Here is a 14158-nt window from a genome sequence, read left to right on the forward strand (position 1 = left end):
CATATTTTTAAAAAGTTGAATTCCTGAAGATTTTCATTTGCCATTTGAGTGGGAGCATAAATGAAAATGGAAACTACAAAAGGGAAATTGTGAAATCCAAGATTTAAAATAATTTTAAACTAATAATTTCTTAAAAAGAAAAGATGATATTTTTTCATCTTTTTTAATCCTTTGTAATGTTGGATGAACCAGTAGGGGGAGCTTTTAGCTCATAAATTGTAGTACTGCAGTTAAATTTGAAAGACCAAAGTGTCTTGAAACATGATAATCTTTTGGGCTTCAAGGACTCTATTTCAGAAAGAAAGATTTGCATGCCCTTATCAGACAGCTAATTATAATCACTTCATGAAGAGATAATCAAGTGATTAGTTTAAAAAATAGATATAGTTTACTTGAGTTAGCAGAAAAGTAAACTATAAAGGTCGAGGCTGATGCAATATAATTTGGGGAAAAGACTATTTGTGACCACAATGTCATATCCCAGTTATTATGGAATTGGGGCCCCTGGTCATTATCAGAATGGTCAGAAATTTCATCATTATGAGCTCCATAAGGATTGTGGTAATGAGAAAAAAAATACCAGGATGCTCCTAGGAAAAATTCCAAGTATCCATTTCTCATTATTACCGTCCTTTCAGAGTTCCTTGAGGTGAAATATCTGGCCATTCTGATGGCCCTGTGGTCACATAAGTAGTATGTGTCACTGTTACAACTTAAACTCAGGGCTCAGTATGCTAAGATGCCTTTTAGTATATCAGAATAAAATGATGTAAAGAACTAGAAATTTATAATTTAGCAAGTTATTTTATGTTTATGTTAATGAATTAGCCCACTAATTAGTATCCTTCCCACTCAATTAACCAACACCCCCATCTCTTCTATTTTTGTACAGATAATGTATTCCTACCACATTACATTTTTTCCTTACCCTTATGACCCCATATCTTTCCTTACTGATCATTATCTTCACCACTATTTAGTCCCTATCTTGGGAATTTTATAATACTTTGTGGGAGTGGGAGGAATTCTTGGAGAGTACAGGCACATAGTGTTATAGTTTACTTTTTAAAAAATCTTAGCTTAGTTTTAGATTAAACCAGACATAGGGAAAAGTCTCATTCTTCTAGATTTTATAGTGAAAAATCTTTTCTGTTGGCTGCACAAGTTAAAACATTAACAAAAACCTAATTTTTCTAGCAATAAAAGTTCTCACTTGCTTTTACTATTGTAGATGAGAATAGATTTGCTATTGAAGTTGTTTTGAGGTGTTAGGATTGATAGAAAAAAGCCTCTTTTCATACTCCTAGACTTAGTAGTGGAAGGTTAGGTGAGCAATTAAACCACGTGGTTGATGCACAGATCATTTTTACATAGCTAGTCTGTTTATGACCCAGGCATAGCTTTAGAATTTTAACTTGTTTTAGTTCAGTGATAGTTAAATGAGCTTGTTTCCTTTTTCTGTGGGAACAATTCTTAAGCATAACCTGTTTGTTACTGAGTTTATCGCCTTCTTAAAGATGGCAGTAAGGACTGGAAATATGAAGTATTCCTGCCTCTGGTCACATTTTCCTCTGTTAGATTATATATTTGGCATTATTCCTTCCTGCCCTCACTGCTCCACCTCCTCTGGCTCTGGTTCTTTTTTCTTTGACATTTATTTTGTTTCCAACATCTAATATTAAAAGAGCTTATTTATAGAAAAGCCCACTTGAAATGAACTTGGTTTTCTAAAGGCCCAGCATCTTACCTGTACTCACAGGCTATGTTTTTCTCAAGGTTATAGAGTAGTAGGCTAGAAAGCTTCTAGGAAACCGGAAGGAGAGAGATGTAATCTTTTTTCATTTGAATGACTTTCCTTGTTCTTTTAGACAATCTGCTGCTGTTTTCTAGAACGACAGTATGAGCTGCAGAAAGACACTTTTCCTCTACATTTCAGCAACCAAGCTTTTCAGGATTTAAAAAGCGTGCACGTCCCCTTTTATTTAAGGAACGAAATAATCGCAGTTAATAACTCTCAGTAAGAAACATGATTATTTTAATTTCTCAAGCTCATTGAGAGAGCAAAATTTAGTGAAAGATCAATCAGTATTTTAATGCCTTCTGTGTGCTCAGCCAGAGTAAACTTTCACACTTATTTTCTTGATTTCTTTTTGTGAATTGTGTTAGAAAATGTAGATTTATGAATTATTTGCAGCACTTCCATTATAAATATACGTAGATAAATCTTTGCATAAATTATATTGTTCAAATTCTCATCCTTTTTACCAAATGGATCAGATAACATTGGTTTTGAGACAATGTTTGTCAAGATTTTGGAAGTAGATAGAGCATATTGGATAGAATGCTGGACCTGGAGTCAGGAAGACGAGTTCAAATTTGACCTTAGGAACTTTAATGGTTGTATGATGCTGGGCAGTTTCCTTATATGTAAAGTGGGGATAATAATAGTATCTACCCCCTTTGGGTTGTTGTGAGGATAAAATTGAGATGATATTAGGAAAGCACATAGCAAATCTTGAGCTTTCATTATAATAATAATAATAATAATAAATTATTATTATTATTATTATTACTGGTGACAGATGCCAGATATAATATAGGGTTTTAATGAACAAATTTATTTCTGTTGAAATACACTTGAACATTCCTGTGGTTAATTCCCAGAAGTTTGTATTGGATTATTTAGGACTATAGTTCTTCTTCCTTTGCTAAAATACAACAGAAGGTAAGGTAACTAAATAAAGGTTTCAGTTTGGAAAACTCCAATTCTTTGTTTGTAGCTATGGTTATGCTGCAGAGAGCTGTAGGAACCAGTGGTGTGAAGTCATGACAGATACCCTTAGTCATTCCTCTTTGAATAGTGTAGTGTAGTATTCATTCAGGTTGGGCAATGAGTGCTGAACCAGGTTTTCTTGGTTCTTTCCTCACTATTCAGGATGAGACGCATAGCACCCAGAGTAGGAAACTCTCATTTTAAACTCTTGTGAACTTGACTTCTTCACTTGGCCTTGTCCCATTGCTTAGTTTCTGTTAAATAGAATTGGAATTAAAATTCCAAGTTATCAAAATTCCAAATTTGGTATAATTCTAACTGACTTCCTTTTGTAAACTTTATGAAGATTGAAATGTATGAACATTTATTAAGCTAACTGGTCTGCTTGTATAATTCAGTTTTGCTTAGTAACATCCATGTCATTCTGCTGATATTGTTCTTTCAGACTACTGGTGTTTAATAGATTTAATTATGCATGGCATTTCTTATTGTGTGTATATGTCTTAAATGGCATAATTGACTGATTAGACTACCTTTCTTTTCCCTTTTTAATTTTACCTCCTTTCTTATGTATTAATCAAAGGCCAACCATTCATTTCCATATGTAGCCCAAGTTGTTATGATTGGTATCTAAATCTTCAGAAATGGAAAGCTTTTATTTATTAGTTGTAACCAAATCTGCCCTTGGATAGCACATTTAATAGTGTTGTTTTTTTTTCAAATTAAAATCCTCCATACAAGATGTTACCTTTGTTTGAAAATGTTCCTATTAAATAGTTTGAAGTTAAGAAATCCTGGGCTCTGTAAAGCAAGCAAGAAGCAAGTGAATCTTGTCATATACCCCTGCTGCTGAAACCTTATATGTCCTCAATTCTGGAATACCTAAAAGTACCACAACCTCAGTGGTCTGCTACAAGTGATTGTCCAATGACCAAGTCAGTGAAACTAGTTCATTTTTTGGAGAAACCTAAAAAGTAGAAAGAAACCATCAAATTGATTATTCATCTCCTTTCAGCAGTATACTGTACTATAAAGTGGGTTTTGTCTTCTCAAAACTCATTGTAGCCAAGTGGATAAGACTGTGTTTAAGGAAGCACAGGGGAGTTTTTCTTTTTCTTTTGGCGACTAGTTCTCCTAGGTGAGTATCTGTGTCCCTGGGCGGAATTATAGTAGCACAAGTCCTAGTGTGAGTATTACAAGTCATTCAGTATGACACATATATACTCACATTTCAGAAAGATTACTGTGACTCTTCTGTTATTATGACTAGCTTAATCAGGGCTTTATCCCCTTATCTTTCACTTAAATCCATCTCCATCCCTCTCCCCTATGATGAATGAACTTTGGATTTAGTTTTCAGATTGTTTTCGGCACTTTTTTCTTCATTTTTTTTACTTTCAGGACTCTTTAGTAGTAATATTGTTTGCTTTTTAAAAGTATTTTTGTACGAGTCCTATACTACCTGATTCTAATTGGTGCTTAAAGGACATAAATATATATGTGTTTATATATACACACATATAATACAGGTATAATATTTTTTGACTCTGGAGAGAATTATTGACTCTCTGTATGTACTACCCATTTTATCTTGAGAAATCCCATTTGGGAAGCTCTGGGGCTGAAGATCCCTATCTTTTCTTTTCCAAGTCAGGGATAGTTTTTTTTTTTTTTATATATATTCTTTTTTTTTTTTGGTGAGGCAATTGGGGTTAAGTGACTTGCCCAGAGTCACACAGCTAGTAAGTGTTAAGTGTCTGAGGCCACATTTGAACTCAGGTCCTCCTGAATCCAGGGCCAGTGCTCTATCCACTGCGCCACCTAGCTGCCCCTATCAGGGATAGTTTTATAGCCTAAATAATAAGTCACCTCTGTCAAATCGTAGATGGGCTAAGCAGATGTGAAATTTGACAGATTATCCTGCTTGGGGCTGACATATATAAGGTTGCAGATTATTTATTGTGTTTTTTGTTTTTGTTTTTGATTTTTATGCTGATATTTAACTTTTAAAAATGGAGCTATTTTAAAATATGAAGGAAAATTACATAATGATCTACTTGAGAAGCTGTAACTTGTCCTAACATGTTTCCTTTTGTTTTGGTAGGGGTTGGCACGTGAGTGGCATAAATTCTGCCCTCTGATATTTATTTATAGTTTTGTGACTTCATTGAGAATTAAGCCCAAATGTCAGAAGTTAGTCCTTTTGTATGTGGAGGAAGGATGCCAACTGTGGTTGTGTAGCAAACCCTATGAGCTAATTTTTCAGAAATGAGCAGGATGTCTGTAGGGGCCCCTTTGAATAGAATGGAGATACTAAAAAAATTGTTGAAGAAGGCATTTTGGATTAGCAATACTTTTCAGTAACCATAAAACACACTAATTTATACTCTACTTTCTGATGAACTCAGATTAATTTTCTAGTAAGGATTAATGAATCCAGTGTATCTTTCATACAGCTACATTTTAAGGCTCTCTGGAACTTATTAAGTGAAGAGGAGGAAGGGGGGTGGGGAGGGGGGATAGGCAGCTTTCTTTCTAATTGGTTATCATCTCTTTAATTTTCAGGTGGCCTCTTGATACCCTCTGCTCATTTTGGGGCATATGTATGTGGAACAGACATAGATTACAATACAGTTCATGGACTAGGTAAGTTGTAGTTCCAAATAGTTTAATACACTTTACTATTATATTAAAACTTTCTTTTTTATAGATAATAGAATGTTAAAGAAATTTCTTGGTATTTTTTTGTGATATAGTCATCTTTAGATTACTAGAGCCAAAGTAGGTGACAGGTACTCCGAGACAAGAAAAACATTTTCTTCCCTCCTTCCCACCCTCCCTGATTTTCTCTTTAAAATGTCCATGAAGAGGGGATGACATATATGAGCAAATATGATAGCAATAGGTCATCTCTCCTGGGTGACCTTCATAGCTTTCCTTTACTTGACAGATTGGAGGCAATAGTATAAATCTTGTCGTGGCATATTTAGTACTGTTAGTCAAAAGTTGGCAGCTATTGATTAAAGCATTTCCTACAGTGAAACCAAAGGTGCTCTATTGAGGTGTGGTAAGTGTAGAACTAGTCTTTAGGAATCATTAGTGATTTAGTTTCTAATGTTGGAAAAGTATTTAGGAAGGCAGTTTGCATGAAAATAGGCCTTTATTTTGTTGCCTAAGGATAGAGTCATTGCTAGGGGCCAGTGTAAAATGTATCTTATTGTACTGGAGTAGTTTCATAATAAGTTGAATGAAAGTAACTCTTTTCTTAGATAAATAAAATGTAAATGAAATCATCATTTGAGGGACAGAGAATTAAAAGTCCTGCTATGAATTACATGATAAATAATAAGAATGATTTGGCTAATACTGATATGTTACACATGGTGTTCTTTCTCCTCCCTTTGTTCCCTTTTACCATTAGGAAAGGCTAGTAGGAAAAATCAGAAATGGAGAGGTCCAGATGAAAATATTAAGGCAAATCTTCGCCAGTATGGCTTAGAGAAATATTATCTTGATGTCCTCGTTGCAGATGCATCTAAGCCTTCCTGGAGGAAGGGATTGTTTTTTGATGCAATTATCACTGATCGTAAGTATATATCTATTCTATACTAGGTATACAATTAATTAGAATTATGCAAAGTAGCTTTATGTATTGGGAAAAACATCTACTAGGGTACACTACTTACCAGTGATATTTCTTTTTTTTTCTTTTCTTTTTTTTTGGTGAGGCAATTGGGGTTAAGTGACTTGCCCAGGGTCACACAGCTAGTAAGTGTTGAGTGTTTGAGGCCGGATTTGAACTCAGATACTCCAGGGTCGGTGCTTTATCCACTGCACCACCAAGCTGCCCCATCTCTCTCTTTTTTTTTTTTTTACCAGTGATATTTCTACCAAACTTTTTCATTTAGTAGTAAGAGAGAAAAATATGGAAGTAGCACAAGTACAGAGTGGGCCAAAAGTCACAAAGGGTTTCAATATTTAATAACTCCTTTATTTTTTATTTTTAATTTACAATACGATGGCATCACATACAGTATATAGAGGAAATGAATTTGCATATGTATGAAAAATAAAATATTGTAAATAGCAAAAAATAAAGAAAAAATAATTTTCAAAAAGTCATTAAAACATTGTGACTTTTGGCCCACCCTGTAGCTGACTGAAGAGGATTACAGAATTTAACAGCATGATTCTTGTTTTAGTTTCTGATTTCTAAGTTTCCCTTAGCCTAATTTCTTTTTGGCTCAAGGTATGTACATGTACACTTTTTTTCATGGTTAGGATAATTCAGTTATCTTCAGAAAATACTAGAGGCAAAATGTTTAATTCATTTACAATTATAATCTGAGATTTTTAATAAGACAACCTGCAAATATTGGATGTTTGTCTAAATCGAAGTCTTTGTATTTCTGTAGCAATTATTACTACCTAAAGAAAGATCACAGGATATCTTATGCTGTGCAATTAGAGGAAGACTGAATTCCCATAGATCCGGGATAATTTGTTAATACTATCATTAGTAATAATAATAATCCCAGGTAGATGGAGAAGGATACAGGGGAAAATGTATTCTATGTGAAAACAAAGATAGCAATTAAAATGCTATATTAAAAACAAAAAAAGAAATAAACCAAATGGGGAAAAAACCCAAAGAGATTGATATGTAAGGGAAATATTTGCAAGGTAAAAAAAAAAATTTATCTGACACTTTAACTCTTTTGGGGAGCCTTTTCTGGTGTCTTTTGTTAATACTCTCCTCCTTTAATTATCTTTTATTTACTTCTCTGTTTGTATGTGGTATCCTCCATTTGATACAAGTTTCTTGAAGATGAAGAACTTTTGTTTTGTTTTGTTTTTACTCTTTGTATCATTAGCTAAATGCTACATAGCTAAATGCTTGGAACATAGAAGAACATAATAAATGTTTATTATTATAAAGCAGTTTATATCTTTTTACCACTTTGATCTTCACAATTATCCTGTGAAGTTGTTAGGGCTTATGTTATTAAGTCCATTTTGTAGATGAGGAAAGAGAGGCTCAGTGAATTTAAGTGACTTTCCTGTCCATCATATCCTAGGTACTGATGGGCTTTTTTCTCTGGACTCTTGCTTTCCTCCTCGTCTCTTTCCTGAATTTCTAAGCCTGCATCACCCACTGCTTAGTGGACATTGTGAACTGGCTAACTCACAAGTATCTCAATAATTACTAGCATTTATATGGTAGCCAACACTTAGATGGTGCTTTAAGGTTTGCAAAGTATTTTAAATATGTTATCTCATTTGGTCGTTACAGCAATCCTTTAATGTAAGAGGAAAGGAAAGAAATAAGCATTTGTAAGATATCTACTGTGTGCCAGGCATTGTATTAAGCATTTTTCTAAATATCTCATTTGATTCTCACAACAGCCCTGGAAAGTAGGTGCTGTTATTCCCATTTTACACATGAGGAAGCTGAGGCTCACAGAGGTGACACAGATAATAAGTGTCTGAGGTAGGATTTGAATTTCCTGACTCCAGTTTCGCATTATGTCCACTGTACCATGCCTATTGACATAGTCAAAACAGAACTCATGACCCTTCTCACCACCCAAACCCACCCTCTGATGAATTTTCCCATTCTTATCCAGGGAATCCCCACCCTTCCATTCAACTTTAGTTTGTAACCCCTCAGTTATCTCCAGCTCCTCCCTCTGTCCCTTTACATATGCAATCAGTCACGGGTTTGGTTGATTCTACCCCTACTACATTTCCTACATGTATCCCCTTCTTTACATTTTGCCTTGGCTACCACCCCTTAGCACCTTTTCCCTGAGCTATCGCCATAACCTTCTAATTAGTCTCCTTGCCTTAAGTCTCTCTTCTCCAGTCTGTCTTCCACATAACTGCTGAAGTGATATTCCTAAAGCAGAGTTGTGAGCATATCACTTCCCTGTTCAGGAAACTCCAGTTAGTCCCTATTAAAAACTCCTTTGTTGGCATTTAAAGACCTTAGTAAATTGTTTCCAACCTACCTTCTCATCCTTATTATATATTACTTCAGGCATCTTCTAGTACTTAATATAACACTTGGCACATAGCGCTTAATAAATGCTTTTTCCTTTTTTCATTCTGTCTCCATGTCTTTGTACATGCTGTTGCCTTTTATTGGAATGCATTCCTTCCTCACTTCTATTTCTCAAAATCCCTGGTTCCTTACAAAGGTCATCTCAAACATCACTTCCTGCAAGAGGATTTTCCTGATCTTCCAGTGGTTAGTGCTACCCACCCTCCCAACTGCCTTCTGCTTATTTTGTTTATTTATACATAACATGCAAGTTGTTTACCCCCATAGAATGTAAACTTCTTGAGCTCAGAGTCTGTTTTGCTTCTATCTTTGTACCTCTAAAACCTAGTGCATTGCCTGGGAAATGGTAGATGTTTAATACGTACTTATAGATGGGAATCGATTTTCCCATGTTATGAAAGTGATGGTATTCTTCACTGTTAAAGTTAATGAACTGGATCAGCCTTTTCAGTGTGGCGCCTGTCAGGTCTTCAGTCATTGGCAATCTTTTATGTTCTTTTCATTCCTTTAGTTTCTTACTGAAAATGTTTTCTCTCACATGTTCATAGAAAACACAGTGATCTCTCTTTTTCCATAATTATTATGTTAGCTTGATTATATTTAGTTATGTCCATGCTATAATGTTCTTTTTGCCCTCCCCCCAACCCCCCCATTTCCCAACCTCCCAATAAAATGTAAGCTTCTTAAGAGCAACAAGTTCATTTATATCTTGGTATTCTCAGTGCCAAGCAGTGTCTTCTACATGGCAGAGGTTTAATAAATGTTTGTTGAATTACTTACATGAATGAATTACTGCTGCTAACAAGAACGCAGAAAAATTGTTCAGACATTATTATTTCAATGTAGATATATTTTTTGATATTATAAGGATGAATTTTGGCTGTCAGTGTTACCTGTGTTTTCTGCTTAGCTCCCTATGGTATCAGAGAATCTACTAGAAAAACGGGTTCACAGAAAGAAATACCAAAAGGAATAGAAAAATGGTAAGTAAACTTTAGGTAACTATATACTGTGTTAAAATTTAAACTCTTCCAACTTTGGGATACTTGTTGCTTTTCTTTATTAAACTTTATCTTAAAAAAATCTTCAGTGTTTCATTAAGCATATCATTTTGGTATTTTTTGTTTAGCCCAGAAAGCCACATCCCTGTTTCCTTCAACTATCATCTGAGTGATATGTTTGTAGACCTTCTAAATTTTGCTGCAGAAACTCTTGTACTTGGTGGAAGACTAGTCTATTGGCTGCCAGTGTATACACCAGAGTATGTATCTTTGGAGAACTTTATCTTTTTATTCTGTTTCTAGTATATCTCTGTTCCCTAGTATATCCTGTATTATTGATTTTCCCCCTTAATTTTAGTTGTGTCTGGAGTAAGATTCTTGGTATTTCAAGTAGAGTGAAAGTCTTTAGTTTCTATACACAGCACAATCTTGTTTATTTGGCCCTTGTCTCTCTAGCTCTTTGGTTTATTTAGACTTGATAAATATTTGTTGAATGAATGCTTTGTTATGCAGAGCTTAGCAGCCTGTGACACACTGTAGCCTCTTTCTTAATTTTAGGCTCACCAGACATTTTATTTTTAGATCCTGCCTATCTAATCAATTTGCATACATCATTGTTCTGAATATAGGCTACATAGCCAAAAGAGGTCTTTTTGAAAAGAAAAAAACTTTCAAACATAATTACATAGATGAGGATAGGAGCACACAGACTTAATGAGATCCCCAAGTCAGAAAGTATAAAGAGCAAAGAGGAGGTGGTCTAGAGCCTTGCAAGATCCCCGCAGAATTACCTTATTAATTACTTATTAGGACAAAGCTTGTTATTTTTTTCTAAAAACAGGTAAGATTCTGGATAAAACAAAGTACTCTGGCAATGGAGAGGTATAAAATAAGAAAATTTAGATTGCTAGAGTAGTTGTGAGCAGTTAGACTGAACATCATTGGGGAAGAAGCTCCAATAGATGGGTGTCCCTCATTGCCCTCTTTTCCTGTAATCCATAGCCAGTTCTTTTAACATTTTTTTCTTGGTAGTCCTGGTTAGTATGTAATATTCCATCATACTCAGAAAACTTTAAGATAAAAGTTATGGTTTTATTTCTTCATATTTTCCTTCTAATACTTGTCAGTCTAGTATTTTAATTTCTATACTAGGCCTCTTTATTTTGAATTGTCTTTTTTTTTTTTTTGGTGGGCAATGAGGGCTAAGTGACTTGCCCAGGGTCACACAGCTAGTAAGTGTCAAGTGTCTGAGGCTGGATTTGAACTCAGGTCCTCCTGAATCCAGGGCTGGTGTTTTATCCACTGAGCCACCTAACTGCCCCCAAAAACAGAGTTTTAAGGGATGTGTGCTCTAGCCCACAGTAAGGTTTTTAGATAAGAGTTATAGGAGTTTATAGAACACTAATTAAATTTCTTTTTGCTACACATAATGAAGTGGGACTGGAAAGGTAAAGATTTGGGGAACTCAAGGAAGAAGATGCTTTCATATAAGAAGAAACAAAAAAAATATGATTCAGTCTGAAAAACTGAAGACTGGAAGGGCAGAAGGTGAAAATCTCAGAATGCTAGAACTTGGGATTTGAAAGCAGTAATTTTAACAAATTAGATAATCAACAAACATTTCTAAGGCTCCAGTTGTATGCTAGGTACTGTGCTAAGGGTTGGGGATACAAAGACAGAAGTGAAGATCTGTCTTCCAATAGCTCACATTTTAGCAGGGGAGACAACATGTACATCTGTAGACATATACAAGATATAGACAAAATAGCTATAAGTTTACCTTATAGAAAGAAGGAAACACTAGCAATTAGGGGTCCAGGAATGACCTTCTGCTAAAGGTGGAGATGGGAGCAGTTTTGGAGGAAATCAGGAGAAGCAGTAATGCACAAGAAGACTGGAAAGTTAGGAAGGGGCCAGGCTTTGAAGAGCTTTAAAATGCCAAACAGGAGTTTGTATTTGATCCTTTAGGTAACAAGGAGCCATCGGAGTTTCTTGAGTAGGGGAGTGACATGGTCAGACCTGCACTTTAGAGAAATCACTTTGGCAGCTGTATGTTGGATGGATTGGAATGGGGAAACACTTGGACAGGTAGGCCAATATGGAGACTATTGTTTTGTTCAGTCCAGAAGTGATAAGGGCCTGACCTGGAGTGGTGGTTTTCTGAGTAGAGAGAAGAAGATGTATGTGAGAAGTGTGGAGATAGAAGTGACAAGATTAGGCAACTGATTGTGTATGTAGGGTAAGTGAAAGTGAGGAGTTAAGGATGATATGGAGCCTGCAAACCCGAGTGATTAGAAACATGGTGGTGCCTCAACAGTCATGAAAATTCTAAGAGGGGTTAGTTTTGGGGGAAAGGTAATGAGTACTCTTTTGAATATGTTGAGTTTGAGATTCCTCTCAAGACATGCCGTTCAAAATGTCCAATGGGCAGTTGATGATGTAGGACTGAATCTCAAGAGAGAGAGAGAGATGAGGGTTTGATATATAGATCTTGGAATCTTTAGAATAGAGATGATACTTAGATCATGAGAGCTGATGAGATCCCTAAGTCAAAGGATGTTGAGAGCAAAGGGAAGAGGGCCCAGAACAGAGTATCCAGGAAGAGAGGAGAGTCAACAGTGTAAAATATTGCAGAGAGGTAAAAAGAATGAAGGTTGAGAAAAGGACATTAGATTTGACAGTCATAAAATCATCAGTGGGGCAGCTAGGTGGCGCAGTGGATAGAGCACTGTCCCTGGAGTCAGGAGTACCTGAGTTCAAATCCAGCCTCAGACACTTAACACTTACTAGCTGTGTGACCCTAGGCAAGTCATTTAACCCCAATTGCCTCACTAAAAAAAAAAAAAAATAAAAATCATCAGTAACTTTGTAGAGAACAGTTTCGTTGAGTGCTGAGGTCAGATGCCAGATTGAAGAGGATTTAGAAGAGAATGAGAGGAGCAGAAGTGGAGACACAATGCAGATGGCTTTTTCCAAGAATTTAGTTGAGAAAGGGAAAATGGCTAATAGAGATAGTAGAGACTAAGGTATAGTTATAGGCTTCAGGGAAGGAATTAATATACAGAGGGAGATTAAAGATTGGAGTGAGACAAGATAATGATGGGAGCAGTTTATGGGAGAAGACAGGAGGGGATGAGGTGAAGGGTACTTGTAGATGGGTTGGTCTTGAAGAGAAGAGGGGCTACTCTTCATGAGAGACTGGAATAAAGGAGGAGATAGAGGGGCAGATAAAAGGCTAGTGCTACTTCACAGAGTAGGGGACAGCTAGAATTCATCAGCCTAAAAAAATTCTAGGCTGAAATTATAAAATATTTGAAAGGGTTTTGATAAATTTCTGGATGATAGAACCATGATAAGTGAAAAAGATGCTACGAATGTTTGGATTACTTTACATTCTTTGGAGGTGATATCACACAAAGCAACCCACGTCCTTAGTGCCTCCCTCAGAGAAAGATTCAGAATGAATGGGTAATTGCTCTGATAAGTTAACATATCTCAGTCTTAATACTTTAGCTAAAAGAAAAACTCAACTCATTACATATTGTACAGTGTGACTTTAGCTTATCAAGGGAACCCAGAACTTTCCAAATTGTAAATTTTTTATTGTAAGTGACATATTTGGGTTCACCTTTTACATTTGCATGTATTTCTTCAAGAGGAAAATGGATATTATACTTCATTTCTCAGGGATTTTTTTTTTTGGTGGAGAAACCACTGATAAAATAAATTCTTATCTGTCTGAAACTCAAAGAGAGAATTATTCTGGAAGCCTGAGTTTCTTTTAGTAGCCAAGGGAAATTTTGTAGGATGAATTATAATGTATAACCCTCAAAATATACTCTACACAATTGAGCTTTTTCTTGATGGTTATTGTACTGTGTTAGCTCTAGCTTTAGATGCATTCATAAATGGTATGGGACAGACCTGATTGACCTAATGTGTCACTCTTCTGCTTATACATTATATTCCTATTTCTAGCTGATGAATTACAGACTCCTTAGTGCCTATAGCTTTAGGGGCTGAGAAGGTACAAGAAACCATTTTCTCTGGTACCCCTTCTCTCCCCAGATACACATAAAGTACGGGTTTTCTATCTTGACCTTCTTAGCTATAATTTTGAGGTGTTTACCTATGCCATTTGTAAACTACAGATCTGCTGTAGCTCCTCTGTCTTAAAAGGCTTCCATCTCCATGTTCTGAGAGAGTGTCTGCTGCTCACTGCCTGCGTTACCACTGACTCCACTACTGATCTAGGCTACTTTCTTATTTCTCTTAATTTTTCTTGTCTTTGTTCCTGGTTCTCATCTTTTCTGCCTTTAG

At 35.7% G+C, this 14158-nt stretch overlaps 1 protein-coding gene across 6 annotated transcripts in view; it reads left to right on the forward strand.

Moving 5' to 3' along the window:
• The window catches only part of TRMT11 (tRNA methyltransferase 11 homolog), a 64958-nt gene that overhangs the window by 24737 nt on the left and 26063 nt on the right, over positions 1–14158 (forward strand). For all 6 annotated transcript variants that reach the window (XM_043999616.1, XM_043999617.1, XM_043999621.1 and 3 more), the window contains 4 exons: positions 5339–5419; positions 6195–6359; positions 9748–9820; positions 9967–10098. In XM_043999616.1, the coding sequence (XP_043855551.1) occupies positions 5339–5419; positions 6195–6359; positions 9748–9820; positions 9967–10098 (451 nt within the window). The remainder of the gene's footprint in view (positions 1–5338; positions 5420–6194; positions 6360–9747; positions 9821–9966; positions 10099–14158) is intronic.

Source organism: Dromiciops gliroides, chromosome 4 (assembly GCF_019393635.1).
Source record: "Dromiciops gliroides isolate mDroGli1 chromosome 4, mDroGli1.pri, whole genome shotgun sequence".
Taxonomy (NCBI): Eukaryota; Metazoa; Chordata; class Mammalia; order Microbiotheria; family Microbiotheriidae; genus Dromiciops; species Dromiciops gliroides.